This window comes from Chanodichthys erythropterus, chromosome 11, assembly GCF_024489055.1.
Source record: "Chanodichthys erythropterus isolate Z2021 chromosome 11, ASM2448905v1, whole genome shotgun sequence".
In the NCBI taxonomy this organism is placed as follows: Eukaryota; Metazoa; Chordata; class Actinopteri; order Cypriniformes; family Xenocyprididae; genus Chanodichthys; species Chanodichthys erythropterus.
The window spans coordinates 3,932,899-3,950,041 of record NC_090231.1 but is presented as its reverse complement, the minus strand read 5'-3'; the positions used below and the strand labels follow the sequence as shown (position 1 = coordinate 3,950,041).

The 17,143-nt window shown below is 37.7% G+C and overlaps 1 protein-coding gene and 1 long non-coding RNA gene across 2 annotated transcripts; both read right to left on the bottom strand.

The window, feature by feature from the left end:
• Positions 1–1,844: 1,844 nt before the first annotated feature.
• On the bottom strand, positions 1,845–3,114 carry LOC137029920 (uncharacterized). Its single transcript, XR_010896352.1, has 3 exons — positions 3,098–3,114; positions 2,627–2,695; positions 1,845–2,283 (listed from the first exon to the last, which is right to left on the bottom strand). It is a non-coding gene; the product is annotated as an uncharacterized lncRNA (long non-coding RNA).
• Positions 3,115–7,777: 4,663 nt separating this feature from the next.
• On the bottom strand, positions 7,778–10,147 carry LOC137030690 (E3 SUMO-protein ligase ZBED1-like). Its single transcript, XM_067401129.1, has 2 exons — positions 9,397–10,147; positions 7,778–8,655 (listed from the first exon to the last, which is right to left on the bottom strand). The coding sequence occupies exons 1-2, from the start codon at positions 10,145–10,147 to the stop codon at positions 7,778–7,780; spliced, it is 1,629 nt and encodes a 542-aa protein (XP_067257230.1).
• Positions 10,148–17,143: the final 6,996 nt, after the last annotated feature.

Below are 17,143 nucleotides of genomic sequence, written 5' to 3'. Positions count from 1 at the left end.
GTTTTGTCCGGGGGTTCCATGGTGGCCCCATGTGGGCAAGCCCAGATGGGCTGAAGTTGGGCTTCACATGGGCCCTAGCTAAAACCCACACGGGCAACCCAGGTTTCTCCCATCTGGGGCCCACACTTACCTGGGCCCCATGTGGGCTGCTCATGGGCCCCTGCTATTCTACCCATAAGGGTAATAACCATTATTATGGGCTAACAAATTCATTTTTGGGGACTTATTTTACAGTCAGCCCATACAGTTCTTTAACCTGTGTTCAAATTTTTTTACACAGCCAATATTACCGGGTCTGGTGGACCCACCTCATTTTTAGGCTTTTAAATCAACACAGCCATAACAATTCATGTAAAAAATACTTGACAAATGTTTACTTTAGCTATTTACCCCTGTGAGATCGCATTTATGATCGTTTGTTTTTTGTGAGAAACCAAGGAAATTCAATAAAAAAAATAGAAAAGATTTTATCATTATTAGTGATTATTTCTTAGAACTTAATCAGAATAGGTGAAAATGCTTGAAATGTAACAATTTTGTAACTTTGTGTGGGAATAGCAGGTGCAGAAAGACAACACTCCCGCACTCAGACGGCCAATGAGTTTGTGTTAGAAAAAATAATAAATAGCATATTTTTTTCTTTTAGCAACCTTTAAAACGGGTCCCAAAGACCCAAACACCTTGGATTAAATGAGCTACAATAATAACAAGACCAGTAATACAATTAATTACCTTTTTATTTAAATAAAATGAAGAAAAACATTAAGAAAACTCTCATTAAGAAAACTTTTGCTCAGTGTTCCCTCACTGTTAGACAGGATTAGCTACTTTCCACCTCAAATGAACCCAAAGCCTGAAGTCCTTGTTAAGGGGTTGCCTGTCGGGCCTGTCTATTCCCCCCCCAGTCCCTAGCACCAATGAGCCACTTGGAGACCGCCTTCTCTGCATCTTTACGTGTGATTTGGCTGGTCATGGCGTTTTTCTTTAAGCCTCCTGCAAGAAACAAATATAACGGTCACTTACTTTATATGTGCCAACACAACTCTCAGCCAGGACTGTAAAGACCACTATGTAAAGAAAAGTGCTACATAAATTAAGATTATTATTAGAACTACACATACTCTTAAACACACAAGATAGGCAACTTACTTGCAACTCCATACACAGTGGCTACGTTGACATGCACCAATTTTCACCAATCCGAATGAATTGAATCTGATTGCAGATCTGTTTACATGTACTCTAAACATTGTAATCTGATTCAAATATCCGTTTATATGTGTTTTATATACATTGTGATTAAAACGTTTGCGCACACACTGTGCGTGTGTGACGTCATATCAGTCACACATGCAGTAACCCAGGTTGCGTCAACAGACGATTATCATGTCTCGACGATAGCAAGAGATATTGTCAACAGCTTCAAATCTTGGCAATATTAAGAGGATTTGGTATTTCCAATTAATGTAGGCCTGTTACATTTTTCTAGTCTTATTATAACTATTAGGTTCAGCTTCTTTTATTATTATATTAATATTATATGTGCTGTGAGAATAATAAAAGATTAGGCTATTAGCTATCTTTAAAAATGATTTAATTTTTTTTAGGTCTATTATTACAATGAATTATAGCCTATAATTAAAATTATTTAGAGAGTATGCTATAATACTATTTCCTAACAATGCAGTCAACAATGAAAATTAAGTGCAGCGTTACTTCAAGCACCGACTTAAAAAACTTCAAGCACCGACTTTGTGCACTGCGTAATGCGTGTCAACACTGCACTGCGCATGTGCCCCAGAGTCTTCTGAGAACGAATGAGAAAGTAGTCGGATTTAAGCGTTTACATGGTCATTTTTTGCTGTTGGATTGGATTAGAAAAGGAATAAACCACCCCTTCCAATCCGATCGAAATTTCATTCGGATCAAGCTCAGTCGGATCGATTAAGGTGTTTACATGAACGTCTTTCAATTTGATTGAGCTGTCAATCCAATTACAAATGGATTATTTGGGTGCAAGTAAACATAGCCAGTAAATAATGTTTATAACTTTGGGGTATTGTGACAGCTTTCTAGTCTCAGTACAACTTAAAACATTATCCACATGCACACCTACCATTACTTCATACAGTTTTAAGGCCTTGAACTCTCTCTTCCCGTTTCGGCCCACAAAGTTGTACTGCCAGTTGGATGGAGGCCATGGAGGTGTCAGCAGAGATCTGAGGGTGGATGGAGCCCGGTGGAGGTGTCGGCACAGATCAGAGGGTGGATGCAGCTGGTGCGCTGTAAAAAAAAACAAACAAAAAAAAACACAACTTTGAAATGAATAATTTTGTTGTGTTGGTTCAGCAAAAATCCACACTGTAAAAATCTTGTACAACAAAAAAATCTTTTAATACACACACACATATATATATATATATATATATATATATATATATATATATATATATATATATATATATATATATATATATATATATAAATTAAATTCTTAAGTACTTCTGTATCCAATAGACATTAAATGTTGAATTGGCTCAACTACAAAAGATTTGGTACAGAATAGTTTTCTCCAGAAAACAAATAATGTCAAGTTGACTTCTTTTTTTATAGTGGAGGTGATGACCTGAGGGTGGATGGAGGTGTAGGCCTGATGGGGCTCATCCTCACTGGACAAAATCACTCGCCTAGAAATCTATAATATACAAGCACAATCAATGAGTTTAAGTGTTTTAAAAACAGTTGGTTAAAAAATATATACATAAAAAATATATACATCTCTGGTATCTACACTCTAGATACCAGAGAGACCCTCACATTGATCCTTAACATCTGTTCCAACACCCCATGCTCCCTTCAGGCATGCACACATCCATTTGTATACATCTCTTTTCCCCTCAAAACGTGATTGTTACTTTTATTAACTGATTACATTTAATATTATTTATTTCTTAATCGTATATCTGTTGTCTACCTCCCTCGTTTTGACAGCTTTGAGCCAAATACACTTAACAAAACTCCCACAAAACATGTCCTTCCTGTGTCATTGGGAAATTTTTCACCATCCATTTAGTAGTAGTAATTCAAATAGCCTCACCTCTTTCTGCGCTTCCCCTTCCCATATTCTCTTTAGTATCGGACTCGGTTGGTACATCTGTGTTCTGTTCATACTCAACTAATTTTGTGTGGGCAATTTCATACGTTGCTGTGGGAAACAGAGTGGCAATTAGTTTCATCCAGAGCAAATTTTACATTTCTAATGACACCCACAACCTACAAACAAAATATATATATTAAATTAATTATTATCAGTAAGTGTATAATATTTAAAACATTGAAATAAATGAATAAACTTTTAATAGCAATAGAACATAACTACTTCTCTTGTCAGAGAAGAGTCAACATTTTTTGAGTGCAGTTCACACCCACAAAATTGTCTGAATGCACCACGTGCAACATGGATAATCCAGGATTGGGTCTTCTGACCTTTTGATTTTGAATAATATGTGAAATATGAGAGAGTTAAGACAGTTCTTATTTTGAAGACAGAGAGAGGGGCGGGGAGGGGCTCTCTGCTCGTTCTCTCTGTCACTCAGTTAACATGCGCAGCAGGCATCTACATCACTCATAAACCGGGCTTTGGCGGGATAAAAAATTGTTTTGTCGGCCGCTAAAAAAATAAACGCAGGAAAACCCTGTTAACGTTTGGTGATTTACGGTAGAAATCTAAAGGCACAAGTTGACAAAATATAATGAAATAACCACCTTAATGTGTAATGTTGACAATTTTTTATTTTGACATGAAAGCTTACATGTTAAGGGAGCAAACTGGTTCAAAATCTCAAAATTGATCACTGCATAGAAAACGATGTTTTCACCTGCCGTGTTTCGAAGTGCAGCAGAGTGCACGCGCGCTCCCGTGGCCAGGGGATGCAAATCATGGCGGGGGATATGTGGGGCCTTAATTGGCACGACACCCTAGCCGATAAAACTTTGCTGACATTCACATGGACTTTCATCAGTGTTTTTGCTTTAACTGTAAATGCAACAAGTGCAAATATTAAAATTCCACCAGCTGGTAAAAGCGGAGAAATGGGCATTTTACAGCCTTTTTAACAGCTTGCTAATACCTGTTCGACTGCCTTGCTAAGAAGTGTACAACCAAATACTTCTAAACAATATATTTAAGTCAACCACTCAAATAAGCTCAAATGCTACTGACTTAATAAATTAAAGTCGTCTGTTCAACGCTTTAACCAGGTTTAAGCTACATCTGCTAATGCACAAACATTTGCTAAAAGCTTTCCTCGTAACTAATACTTTCCAAAAAAGCTTTAGGTTAACATCATGCGGTAAAATCATCCCCAGTTTATTATACTCTTACCTGCCTTTTGTCCACACGACGACACCGGTGAACTCGAGGATCCTTAACGGACAGCAGACTACTGAAGAGGCGGCAAAGTTGTTGCTGGGCAGGTTCTTTCGCTCGGCGATGGGGGTGGAGCTTTCCAGATGTGCGCTGCACAGAGTGCGCACTGCTTACGGTTTGAACATTACGGTTGAAACCGTACAAACTTGTCTTTTGAAACTCGTACAACGTTCTTAAGACAACTGTTTAGCTGCAGCCTGCAATTTGGCGCTCTAGCGATTAATAAACAGAATTCTTCTTGCGGAAGAACACTGCAGCCGGAACTACTTCTCCTGTTTATGTCTATGACGAGTCACGCAGGGACTTTGCTCCTCCGCAGCGATTCCTACTTGACCGGCCTGAAATAGTCCCAATATAAACACTTATTATAAATGTATAATGATTCGGGGTAAGACAAAAACACGGTTAGGAAAATGGATTGTTAGATGGATGGATTGAAAATGAATGTTGTACATTTTCATTATAAAATTTTTGTAAATCTTAAAACACACAAAAAAGTTACAGAGAGCAGCTAATCTAATAAAATTTGTATAAAAAGTGGACCTAGCCCAGAATCTATATTGTTAAAAATAGCATCCATGTCTGACAGTCCATTTTGAATGGAGCCCTTTAGCCTATCTACTGCCCATGTGGGGCCCAACAACAACAGCCCACCCTGAGCCCATGCCCAGCCGAAGCCCAACTAGCCCAAGCGAGGCCCATGTGGGCCCCAACTGGACGTGTTTGCAGGGTAGTCATGTTTTATGTTCCTGTTTGTCATTGCAGGTGTGTTTACACGGCCTCGTAATTCCTGTAGTTACGAGATTCTAGCTTGTAAAAAGCGTATACGTCCTCATAGAGCTCGTAATTACAGCTTGTAAGCTGGGAGTTTTCTGAAAGCTCCCAGATGTAAACTCATAGGTGTTGATAGTGGTGCCATGGAAACACATAATTCCCAGTCCAAGGACGTGAACGGCTCCGAATATAATGTCACATGTTGTCATCTCAAGATTCCAGTAAATACGAGGTGGCGTGAACGCAGCATTTGTTTCCATGTTTGCCATGTGCTCCTGTGATATGGTGATTAAGTTCTCAAAGATAATATATAGTTAATTGTATTTTTCTAATATTATAAAATTGTATTTAATTCATTATATGTGTTTTTTTGAGAAGTAAAGTCTGTTTTGTGCATTTCCTAAATTAATTATTTTCATTTGGCATACCTGCGTCATGACGTCATCGCACAATAAGTTGGTGCGCGCCTGTGATGTGCTTCATTCGTTGCAAATGAAGAGATGAGAAGCCATCACAGCAGACTCTATCTTCTTTCATTTTACTTCTTTCCAGGTAACTGCGAAGTAAACTGCACAAAACACACTTTCAGTTTTAGCATAAACACTGTCTAAAGTAAAACGAGCAAGTTGTATGTGTTCTAAGCTGTTATTTTGTACTTTACAAAAACTTGTCGTGAGTTCAGTGTGGTTGAGCACATGATTAGCATGTGCTCCGCGACTAGCGCGAAAGCCCGCCTATATTATAATGTTTATAATAGAAATATAATTCGAATATATATATAATATATATATTATTGTTTTAGCGTTATGAGATATCTTAATTTTGCATACATGGTTGTTTAATTCATGGTTATTTGCGTTACATTTGACAATATATGTGACGAGTGAATTTCATATTCAACATAATGCATCAGAATGAACTGGGAATATTGTTCATCTTCTCAATGTATTTATTTTGACATAAATTTCATGTTATTATTTAGTTAAAGGTTAAATACTAGTGATGTCAAAAATATATATAGAGAGAGAGATTTAATATATAGATATGTTTATTATATATATAATATATAAATGCGTGTGATGCTTATCTGTATATTTTAGGAATCTTAATCTTGTAAAAGAATAAGACATTTGAGTGTCACTTGGTGGATTCTGATGATGAAAAATATTGTTGTTCATGTTTATACCCATTCATTGCTGTACAAATGTGCAAGTCATACATGTGTTGACCACTGTAATGTGATATGCATTATTGTTTCATTCGTTGCAAATGAAGAGACGAGAAGCCATCACAGCAGACTCTATCTTCTTTCATTTTACTTCTTTCCAGGAGTGTTACACTCCCTTGTGTCATGTGATTCCCTTGTTTGTATCATGTGATCCTGCCATGTGTTCCCATGTTGTCATGTGGTGCTTCCATTGGTTTATTGGTTGATTGTTCACGGTTGGGGTTGGGTTTTGTGTTCATGTTCATGTTTCATGTCTTTATTTTACAGTTTAGTATTTTACAGTATTTACTGTTCACATTCCTGTTTGCTTTTAAACAGCATTTATTTATTTTTATTTTTATTTTTTTAATGGTGGGACTGAAGAACTAGATGGGGCTTGAAATGTTGCTTTCTTGCGTTCATTATAAACATGAGAAGAAACCTTGTTAATACATATCACACTTTTTTAGGCTGTCACAACAGAAAGTATCTAACAGCTAGTGAAGAGGAAAGTTAAAGGGACTTTGAAAAAACGCTCTACTCATCCTCTAACTAAATGGGTGAACTGACACCATTTTCTGACGTATTGCATATTATGATGAATTCAGATACATTATTCTAATAACTTTTATGGTGACCGGGAGGGGACATGTATGGTTCACTTAGTTTTGTCACGGCCATGAGCAATGAGTCGTGGCCACAAGATCATTTTTCAGGTAACGATAGGGCTGGACGATATGGCCAAAATTTATATCACGATATAATTCTTAATTTCGGTCGATACGATATAATTCCGATATCGATATGAACTATATAATAGCCTCAGAAAAACTGCCAAGAACAGCCACAACGGATGTCTGTACCTACAAACGTCTGAAAAATGAATTTGCCAAACATCTCTTCCTATAAAACTATATAATATTTTAGAAATAAAAACAGTACAAATAAATTTATGTTCAGCTTTTATTTGTATTTAGCCTTCATACAAACATAAAAATAAACATAAGACTCACTCACTTTAGTAATATTAATATCTTTAACATTAAACTATAACGTAGGCTGATTTTATTATTCTTAATATAGATTAAAACAAAAGTGCTTCAGCCAAGATAAAGATTGTGAACAGTAAAAACAGAAAAAAAGAGTGAGAAACAACAAAAACACATTGCTGGGGCAGGAACATTGTTGAGTGTTGATGACACCCTATGACAGGCTTTAGAGGTTTCTGGCAAGAAATACAAGCTGGTCTACATTATCCGGCTTCAGAGATGCCCTTTTACATGTGACAATGTTGCCACCTGTACTAAAAACCCTCTCAGAGGGGGAGCTTGTGGCCTGAATGCACAAGTAATGTTGTGCCAGTTGGCTTACTCTGGGGAAGTTCTTTTGATAGACTTTCCACCAATCCAGAGGATTCGAGTCATTGTCAGCATCTGGAGACAGAAGGTAGTTGCCAAGCTCCCTCTCAACTGCCTGTTGTGCACTGAAGCCTTCTGTGTTGGTACTAATAGTAGTGGTGGGCCTGTTTGAAAAAAGCTAGCCAGAGACCGCTTTGTTTTCTTGGCTGGTGGTGGCACTGCTGCAGAAGCATGTCCGACGGCTTCTTCTCTGGACTCTTCTTCCACAACAGCTCTCTCTCCCTTCAGCATCTCCAACACAGCTCTCTCTTTGATGTATTCTTTTTTCTCCTCCTTAGTGTACTGTAGCTTGAATCTTGGGTCAACAAGGCATGCCATGTCAAGAAGATCATCCATGGCTGGGTCATCATACTTTTCGTTGAGGTATCCCATCACTGTTGTCTTTATGGTCCGGGTGAGCTCTGTGTCATCCTCTGCTTCCTTCAAGATGGAGGCGTTGAAGAGCTGCATCACTGGTTTTAGGAATGATACACTGACATAGGACTCACCAGACAAGGCATCAGTGAATTCGAGGAGTGAGCTTAGAGCTGCATCTATAGACTCTAAAACATCCACATCTTGCCAGGTAGGAACCAGCGACCTGGTCTTCTTGTCTTTTGAGAGGACCTCTGTGATGGCCCTTTTCTGCTCCAGAATCCGCTTCACCATTTGTTGACGGGAGCCCCATCTTGTTGGTGTTTCACTGATGAGCTTGTGCTTTGGCAAGTGATACTCCTCCTGAGCAGCTGCAAGGTCCCGTTTCTTCTTCCATGAGTAGGAGAAGGCTGCCACCACCTTTTTACAGACCCCGATTGCTCTGTCCACTCTCTTGTCTTGGTTAACTTTCTCTGTAGACAGAGAGAAAAAAATTGCAATAAACTATATAGTTTGCAATATTTAGCATTTATGTATTCATTTGCATTTATATTTTAACTAACATTTTTGTTTATTTATATTATTCTTACAGCAAATCATCACAAATCCCCTGCTTACATCATTTTTTTTTATTTCACACCTGATTTGGCAAAGTAAACATCTGCCCCATGCCAGTAAAACACCTTTGAATTTAATTAAGAGAATTGCTGTATGTATAATCTATACAAATATGCATGTCTTGACTAAAGATTAAATTAATAGACCATAAAATAACTTAAATGGGGGAATGAAATCACCTTAATTATTGTATTATTTTTATCAAATAAAATGCACAGTATAACACATGCTCAATGCAATCCTTATGACATGGCATGCAACAACCATACACCAAGCATAAATGGCACACAATAATATTGTGTGAATATAAAAATAATATAAACAAATATAAACAATATAAAAATAGCTACCAAAAAACATACAAGCACTTCTATGATAAGCTACGTTTAGGTTAGGTCTATTTCGTGTTAAGCATATAGTATGCAATATAGTATGCACATAAACACTTATGTGTACCGTAGTGATTCAGGATAAGACAAACACAGTTTAGAAAATTTGATTCATGATGTACTCGATTATGTAAATTTTTTAACACAAAAACATTATGGAATGCAACAACATAACACTAACATTTATATTAACTGTGTATAACTTACCAATAGCAGAGTTTAGTCGGTGCCCGAAGCATTGTAGTCTTGTCCATCTGTTCAACTCAGCGGCTTTGATGATATTGGTCCCGCTATCTGTGGTGATGCAGACCTGGCGGTCCTCGCTGAGTCCCCAGGAGGCAAGCGCATCCATAAGTCCGCCTGCAATTGCTTCGCCTGTGTGATCCTCAGGAAAGTAGACCGTCTGGAGGCATAAGCTGACAAGCTTCCAGTCTTGGTCAATAAAGTGGACTGTCAGGCTCAAGTATGGTTGCGAGGTTCGGCTTGACCACAGGTCAGCAGTGGTCGCGAAATACGACACTGACTTCAGTTGCTCCTCCACCCTTTCCCTAACTTCACCATAAAGTTTAGGTATAGCTGTGCGCGAAAAATATTTTCGGCCAGGGAGCTCGTATCTGGGGTCGATGACTGACATCATTTTCCTGAACCCCACATTTTCTACCGTACTAAACGGCATCATGTCCTTAGCCAAGAAGTTTGTAATAGCCTTAGTAATGTCTTTATTACGTTTACTCTGTTTGTCATAAGGCATGAATGCAGCGATCTGCGATTGCTGCAGGGGTTTTACTTTTGACACCGCTGGTGATGGTGATGGAGATGGGGGTGGTGGTGGGGATGTTACAAGGACAGTTAAATTTCTATGGTGCTTTATCTTCTGACTCTCGGAATATTCAACCGGGTGGAACTGCTTCAGATGGTGGAACAGATTTGATGTGTTCCCGCTGCTAGTCGGCACCATTCTCCGACACATTTTACAACACACTGATACCTGAAGTTTATCAGATCTTGCATATCCGAACCACTTCCATACCACTGAATTGGTCTTTCCTCTCTTGTCAACTATTTCTTCTGCTTTCTCGAGATTTTCCTTACTTGTGGAAGCTTGTTCCGTCGCATTTGCCTCAGGCCTACTCATTTTCTAAAACTTGCCGCGTTCGCGTTTGATAGCATACAACTGCTGAGGCTGGTGTCTGCGTGTCTCTGTGGTGTACGTCATCACGCAAATAGCCAATCGCGTTCTGCTCTTTCTAACGGCTGCGCCTCAAGTCAGTGAGAAATGCTGTAATGTATATATCGAAATACCGGAAATGCGTTTAAAAATCATATCACCGTTATCGAAAAAAAATGGGTCTGCGATGGGTCGAGTATTGGTAAACATAATGACCGCTCACCGCTGTCAACGTTTTTTGTGCCTCCAATTCATGTCGTCATGTCACTCCGCAAGTAGTCCAATCATTTGTCACGGTTGAAGTTCAAAGTGTACGCACACCGTTATGAATGCGCACACAGTGAGGGAAAAAAAATCGCGCCGCATGATCTCGCAAAGCAACGCGCAGAGAGAACAGACAGTGGACAGACTAGTGAGTTTTTGTGACAATTGTGAGGGAAATACACAATTTATACCCATAAACTGTGTAGTCAGCCGTTCTCCCTCCCATCTGCACCGTGTGAATTGTGAACGCAGGCAGGTCAGTGAGTTACAGGGCGCTCCGTGTCTCCGTCCAGTTTAGGCTAGTAACTAATAGGCCTATGCTGTTATATAGTTTATAGGGGTGTGACGAGCGAGACTAAATTGTGACGAGATTTCTCGTCGAGGCGAAAAGTAGTATGTTGCCATGACAGAGTGTTAGGATGATTATGCCACCGCTACGTTTACATTACGCCTCCACTATCGTTTTGCTTTGTATTTAAATAAAAAACATTTAATTCAGTTGGATAACGGTCGCCACCGCTCCACATTCACAGAGTACGCGCGATCACGAAAGTGAAAGTAAACGCGATTTCAATACCCCGCATTTTGAAAGCGGCTCCCTGATGAATGCAAATATCTCTCAATATGAAAGCTATTTTAGGCTGGGCAGTGTAGTTGTAACCATCTCTTAGCTCTGTATCAAAGAAAAAATTGGTCTTATTTGCACTTTGAATATTGAGAGAGTGCGATTATGGTTGCATTTATTGTAAAGTGTTAGCATAAAAATGAAATGAAATGAACAGTTTTCTCTTAATCTTATTAAGCACAAACAGTAAGGTTTCATTTGTTAACAATAGTTAATGCACTGTGAACTATCATGAACTAACAATGAATGACTATTTTTATTAACTAACATAAACAAAGATTAATAAATACTGCAGCAAAGATATTGCTCATTGTTAGTTGATGTTGGTTAATATGTTAATGTTAATAAATGAGACCTTATTGTAAAGTGTTAACATTTTTATTCATACTGTTTTTATTTCTATGATCAGTTTGTGGAAAGGAGTTCAGTTAGGAGGTCAAAAGTTGTAGGAGCTCATAAATCATGTACAGTAAGGTCTGAAGAGACTGAAATCATACAGAAGAGAAGTCAGGAAAAACCTTTTACAGTGCTTGAGTATTGTTGTCTTTTACTGCATATGATAATTCATACTCAGAAAGTAGAACTGAAATGACATTCATTACAAGATGATTAGTTAAAACATTTCAAATACACCTGCAGACTACTTTTTCTAGTCCTGTATTTCACCATCTTGTCTCGTCTCATGAACTCAATCTCGAGTCTCGTCTCGTGAGATACCTGTCTCGTCACAGCCCTAATAGTTTATATAGAATTAAGTTAGCATTAGCAGAGTTGTGTGTTTTGCAGCACTGAGCAGTTATTTTACATAACTTTATCATAAAAAAAAGTACAAAACAAGCCACGCCCCTCCATAAGCCCCTCCCCATAACAAAGCCCCGCCCCTATGGTAAGTGCACCGTATAGTTTCCTGCTTTTTTGTCCTTTGCCAATCACACCTATGAAAGACGTCCACTGAGGATCCAGAATGATAGTTTTTATGACGTCTTTTTTGACGTCTTCTGCACGTCCGATATAGATGTTCATGAAACCTATAATAATAATAATAACCTGCGAAAGTGAACCTTAATGTAAAAGTGGAAACCTGTGAACCATTTATTAATGAGATATAAACATTAATAACCTGTGAAAGTACACCCTAATGTAAAGTGAACACACGTGAATCATGTATTTATTAAAGCACACACAGAAGATAGTATTTTTTTAGTATTTTATTGTTGAAATGTTAATTAGCAATTCATAATTATTCTTGATATCATGATAAAGGATACTGTAACTTTAGTATTTGGTCATCCACACAGCACCTGCGTGTGACAGAAGCGGAGCGCAGGAGCGGTTATTTGTTTAAGATAACTACAAACTAACAGCGATTACACACATAATATACAAACTAACACAGCGATTATACATATAATATAAACATTGTAAAATAGTCTGCAATGTCACCTCTGTTAGCTTACCCATCAAATCAGTAACCTTAAACACAAAATTTCACTTCAGAGCATAATGGAACAGTACTGTGTGACTTCTCGTGAAAAGTGGCAAATCTTTATTTGATGCTCACTAGTGCCAACTCCCGTCACACACCAGAACTTATCCCATACTTAATTTAGAAATGATAAATTAATAATTAATAAAGTATGAAAAAAAAAAATATTAAACACATTATAGATATGCTTATACATCAAGAATAAAGCAATTATAGCTGTATTTATAAACGACTTACTAATGTCTATTAATGCTTTATAAGTGATTAATTAACTATTAACTAATGCTTAACTAATGCTTCATAGTGTGCAGTTATTATAAAGTGTTACCCAAGTTTGTTCTACATTTTTGAATTCAGTTATCTTCAGAATAAAAAAAATAGTACTGCTGCATCTAAATCCTGCTTCCTCAATGCTCTTTACAACCAAATGTGACAATAATGTATACTATGCAATGTATTCTTCTTCTTCTTATTATTATTATTATCATTATTATGAGTAGTAGTAATAGGCTATATACTTTATACTCTTTCAGGTTCACATTATTATGCGTGTTCCGGTGTGTGACAGGAGTTGGCGCTAGTGAGCATCCAATAAATCCTTGCCACTTTTCACAAGAAGAAGTCACACAGTGTCACACAGAAGTCACACAGTACTGTTTTAACATGCTTTGAAGTGAAAATTTGTGCTTACTGATTTGATGGGTAAGCTAACTGTTTATATTATTTGAGTAATCGCTGTGTTAGTTTGATCCAGCAGCATGAGCTTCCGGATTTCTCCGCCAGCCAGTGAGTCCACTCCAGAGCCCGCTCTAGCCAGTGAGTCCCGCATGCTCTCCCTGTCAGTCCTATGATGGCCAAGAGGACTGTCTTCACTTTTTATATTATTTTATGTTTTGGCGGTCTTGCGTGCCTGGAGGATGCACTCAGAGCAGCCTGCTCTCCTGGTCAGCCCTGTCTTGGCCCAGAGGGCTGTGCTCACTTTTTATGTTTTGGTTGTCCTGCGTGCGCTGAGGATGAACTCGAGCTCTATGGACTTTGGAACAGTCTGCCAGCCCGAGGCCGCTGTCATCCCAGAGCAGCCCGAGCAGCCTGAGCCCGCTGCTGTCCCAGAGCAGCCCGCTCTCCCTGATTCGGCCACGGAGGCCATCACCATGCTGCCGCCGCCGCCCAGTCTGCCGCCGCCCGGGTCGTCTGTCCTGCCGCCGTCAACCAAGACTTCTGTCCTGTCACCGTCGTCCAGGCTTTCTGCCCTGCTGCCACTGCCCCGGCCGTTTGAACCGCTGGAACCCGCCTGGTCAGTTCCTCCAGTGCCGCCCTGGCATTCAGCCAGGACCCCGACCTTTTTAGAGCCCCCGTGGTCTGTTCCTCCGGCTCCCCCCTGGCCTTCGGTTGGGGGCTCTGGTCCTGGCCCGCCGTCCCTCCCCCTGGTCCTCCTCCAGTCCACCTCCCTCCTGAAAGTTGTGTTTTTGTTTTTTGTTTTTTTCATTGAGCGTCTGGTAGCCGCTCCGTAAGGAGGGGGTACTGTCATGATCATGAGTTGGAGTACCCCGTTTAGCCACCAGAGGGCACTCCAACATGGACTTTTGTCACCTGTCTAACTACATTACCCAATAGACACTTCCCTGGACTCATTATCTCATTGTCATTGCACCCAGCTGTTTGTCTATTTATAGTGAGCTGTTTCTGTCTTTGGTTGTGGTTCGTTGTTAATGTTGCGTGTACTTCTGTTTCTCTGGCCTTTTGTTTTGTGGACTGTTTTGACCCCTGCCTGTTTTGGATGTACGATTGTGGATTGCCCAATAAATGCTGCAATTGGATCTTTTACATCTTGTTTTTGTGCACCCGTGACACCTTTATTCAGCTTGTATCAAATAGCCTACGTTTGGCTTATAGGTGTGATGCTTATCTTATTATCTATTTTGGAATACTTGATTGTTTCTCTGAATGTTTTAATGTGAGTTTACATGCATAAGCCACTTTTCATGAGAAGTCATGCTCTGTAAATTTGTGCTGTAAAAGAAAATTAGAAACTTTTTTTGTTTCAAGTTTAAAGTTGTGTTTACTGATACATGCATCAAAAATAAAATATTTCATCAGAAAAAAATACTATCTTCTGTGTGTACATTAATAATATAGAAATACATGATTCACATGAAATACATTTTCACAGGTTATTGATGTTTATAACTAATTAATAAATGGTTCACAGGTTTTCACTTTACATTAAGGTTCACTTTTGGGCAATGAATCGTCCCTCCAATTTGATCAATTATGTTTTTTGTTTTTTTTAAGATGGCCCTGAGCAGCAAATAAATGTATAGCTATACTTTGGATATCAGAAGAACCACACAGTCATGCTATATGGCTTAGAGAACTTTTCTCCTATGTGCCTGTGGAAAAAATAATGTTTGATTTGAAAAAAATAATTTGGGGCAAATGTACTGAATATTTGAATAATTTGCGTTGAAAATGCTGATGTGATAATTTAACCCTTCTTTAACATTTTTTAATGCATTTATATATTTTATTGTTATTATATTTTTTATCTTACACATCAACTCAAGGGCTTGTAATAATGTCCATGCAAGTGTTCTGTCTCTTGAGGGGTGACAGGGTGTTTAGAAAGAATAGTTTACTTGTATACTGAACTGATTCTGTAAATTGTTCATGTGAAAATAATAAATATATTGTTAAAAAAAAGGTTCAATTTCATCTTGATAAACAAGCTGTGGATAGGCATCATGACCTTTATGGAGAGTATCATGGGTAAGACAGAAACTTTTGGTAAGCAACATAATAAGTGGCATTCGTGAGATATTAACATGAGATATTAATAAGAAAAGCACAAATACAATACCCTTCAGTCTAATTATGATAGTAAATTTTTGCTGCATCATGAAATAAACCAGGAATCTGGTTTTGAGTTAAATAAGTGTGAATAAATACATTTATTAAGCATTTATAACATATGAGTTAAAAACGTCTCACTATTTGGCAGGTATTGCATTAAATTTGCCCTTTTTTATTCATGCAGTTATAACAGCATTATTAATGATTTATAATGCATTTGTAAATGACTTATTACTCATTAACAAACACCTTTATAAACCCTTTAGAAAGGGAACCATAAGGTAAAGTGTTTCCAAAATATTAATAAGAAAAAAAATGTCAGCATTCATAATAAGAAACATTAATAATAATTGAGCACAAAAAATAACTGATAATAATTGATCAGCAAATCATCACATTAGAATGATTTCTGAAGGATCATGTGACACTGAAGAGTGGAGTAATGATGCTGAAAATTCAGCTTTGATCACAGATTTTAAAATATTTCAAAATAGTAAAAACAGTAATTCTCTCAGTTCAGCTATATGTAGTCATTATATTTTTTGGGGTCTCGTACAGTGTTGAACTATTGGATTATATCATACTGTGTGTAGTTCAGTGTGATTTTCCCTTAACAATTTTTGTTTCTTCTATTGTATAAACTGATATACGCATATATTTCTTTCTTTTGTTTTATTGATATTTTTGTTTAGATATTGTCTATTTAATACATTGTTTATTCAAACACATGAGAGTGAAGGTTTATTAATTGGAGGCACAGCGTTATATAACAAATTGTTCTTGTAGTATCTAATTTTCAAGGAAAGCACCAGTCGTTATCTATGTTACTACATCTGGGACAGGCTGGACCCGGCTGGAGTGGGTTACATAATAAGACAATATTAGCAAATGTTTATTAATGGCCAATCATTGAAGAACAAACACCATAAATCTGAACATTAAGAAAATAAAAAGAAATATTTGAGCTGGTAAAGTTGCCTGTTGCTCTTCAAATCTGTCATGTGACACTTGGAATAACAGTGATATTTTTCTGCAGTGTTACTTTAACACTATTTAGAGAGGAACATATGAACTCTGAGCTGATTTAACTCTGGGGATTTTACTGTGTAGAATTGATTATAAAAAATAATTTTAAAGAATTTGTATGTCATTCAACATTTTCTATTATTAAAATTGTATGTATATTTGTGTTTTAAAAACGTCACAACACAAGAATGCTGTTGTCAAGAAGTTTATTTGAGCTGGTGTTGTTGAATTACAGGTTACAAGAAACTTTATACTCAACTTTTAGTTTTTCTTTAAGAATAAACCATATTTCATTTCACTAAGACATATAGATGCTCACAATCATTTTAAACAAGTAATTTGTAAAGATATGACTAGACTGACCACCTGAATCCCAAGATCCCACGAAATCAGCTGATGTGATTGTGCTTTACTTTGATTTTCTTTTAAATAGTCAATATGATTTATGCCAAATCCTTGAATCATGATCTTCTAATGTCTAGTTGACTGTAAGTGTGTTTGATTGAACAGTCTGTGTTAAAATATTGAGCCATTT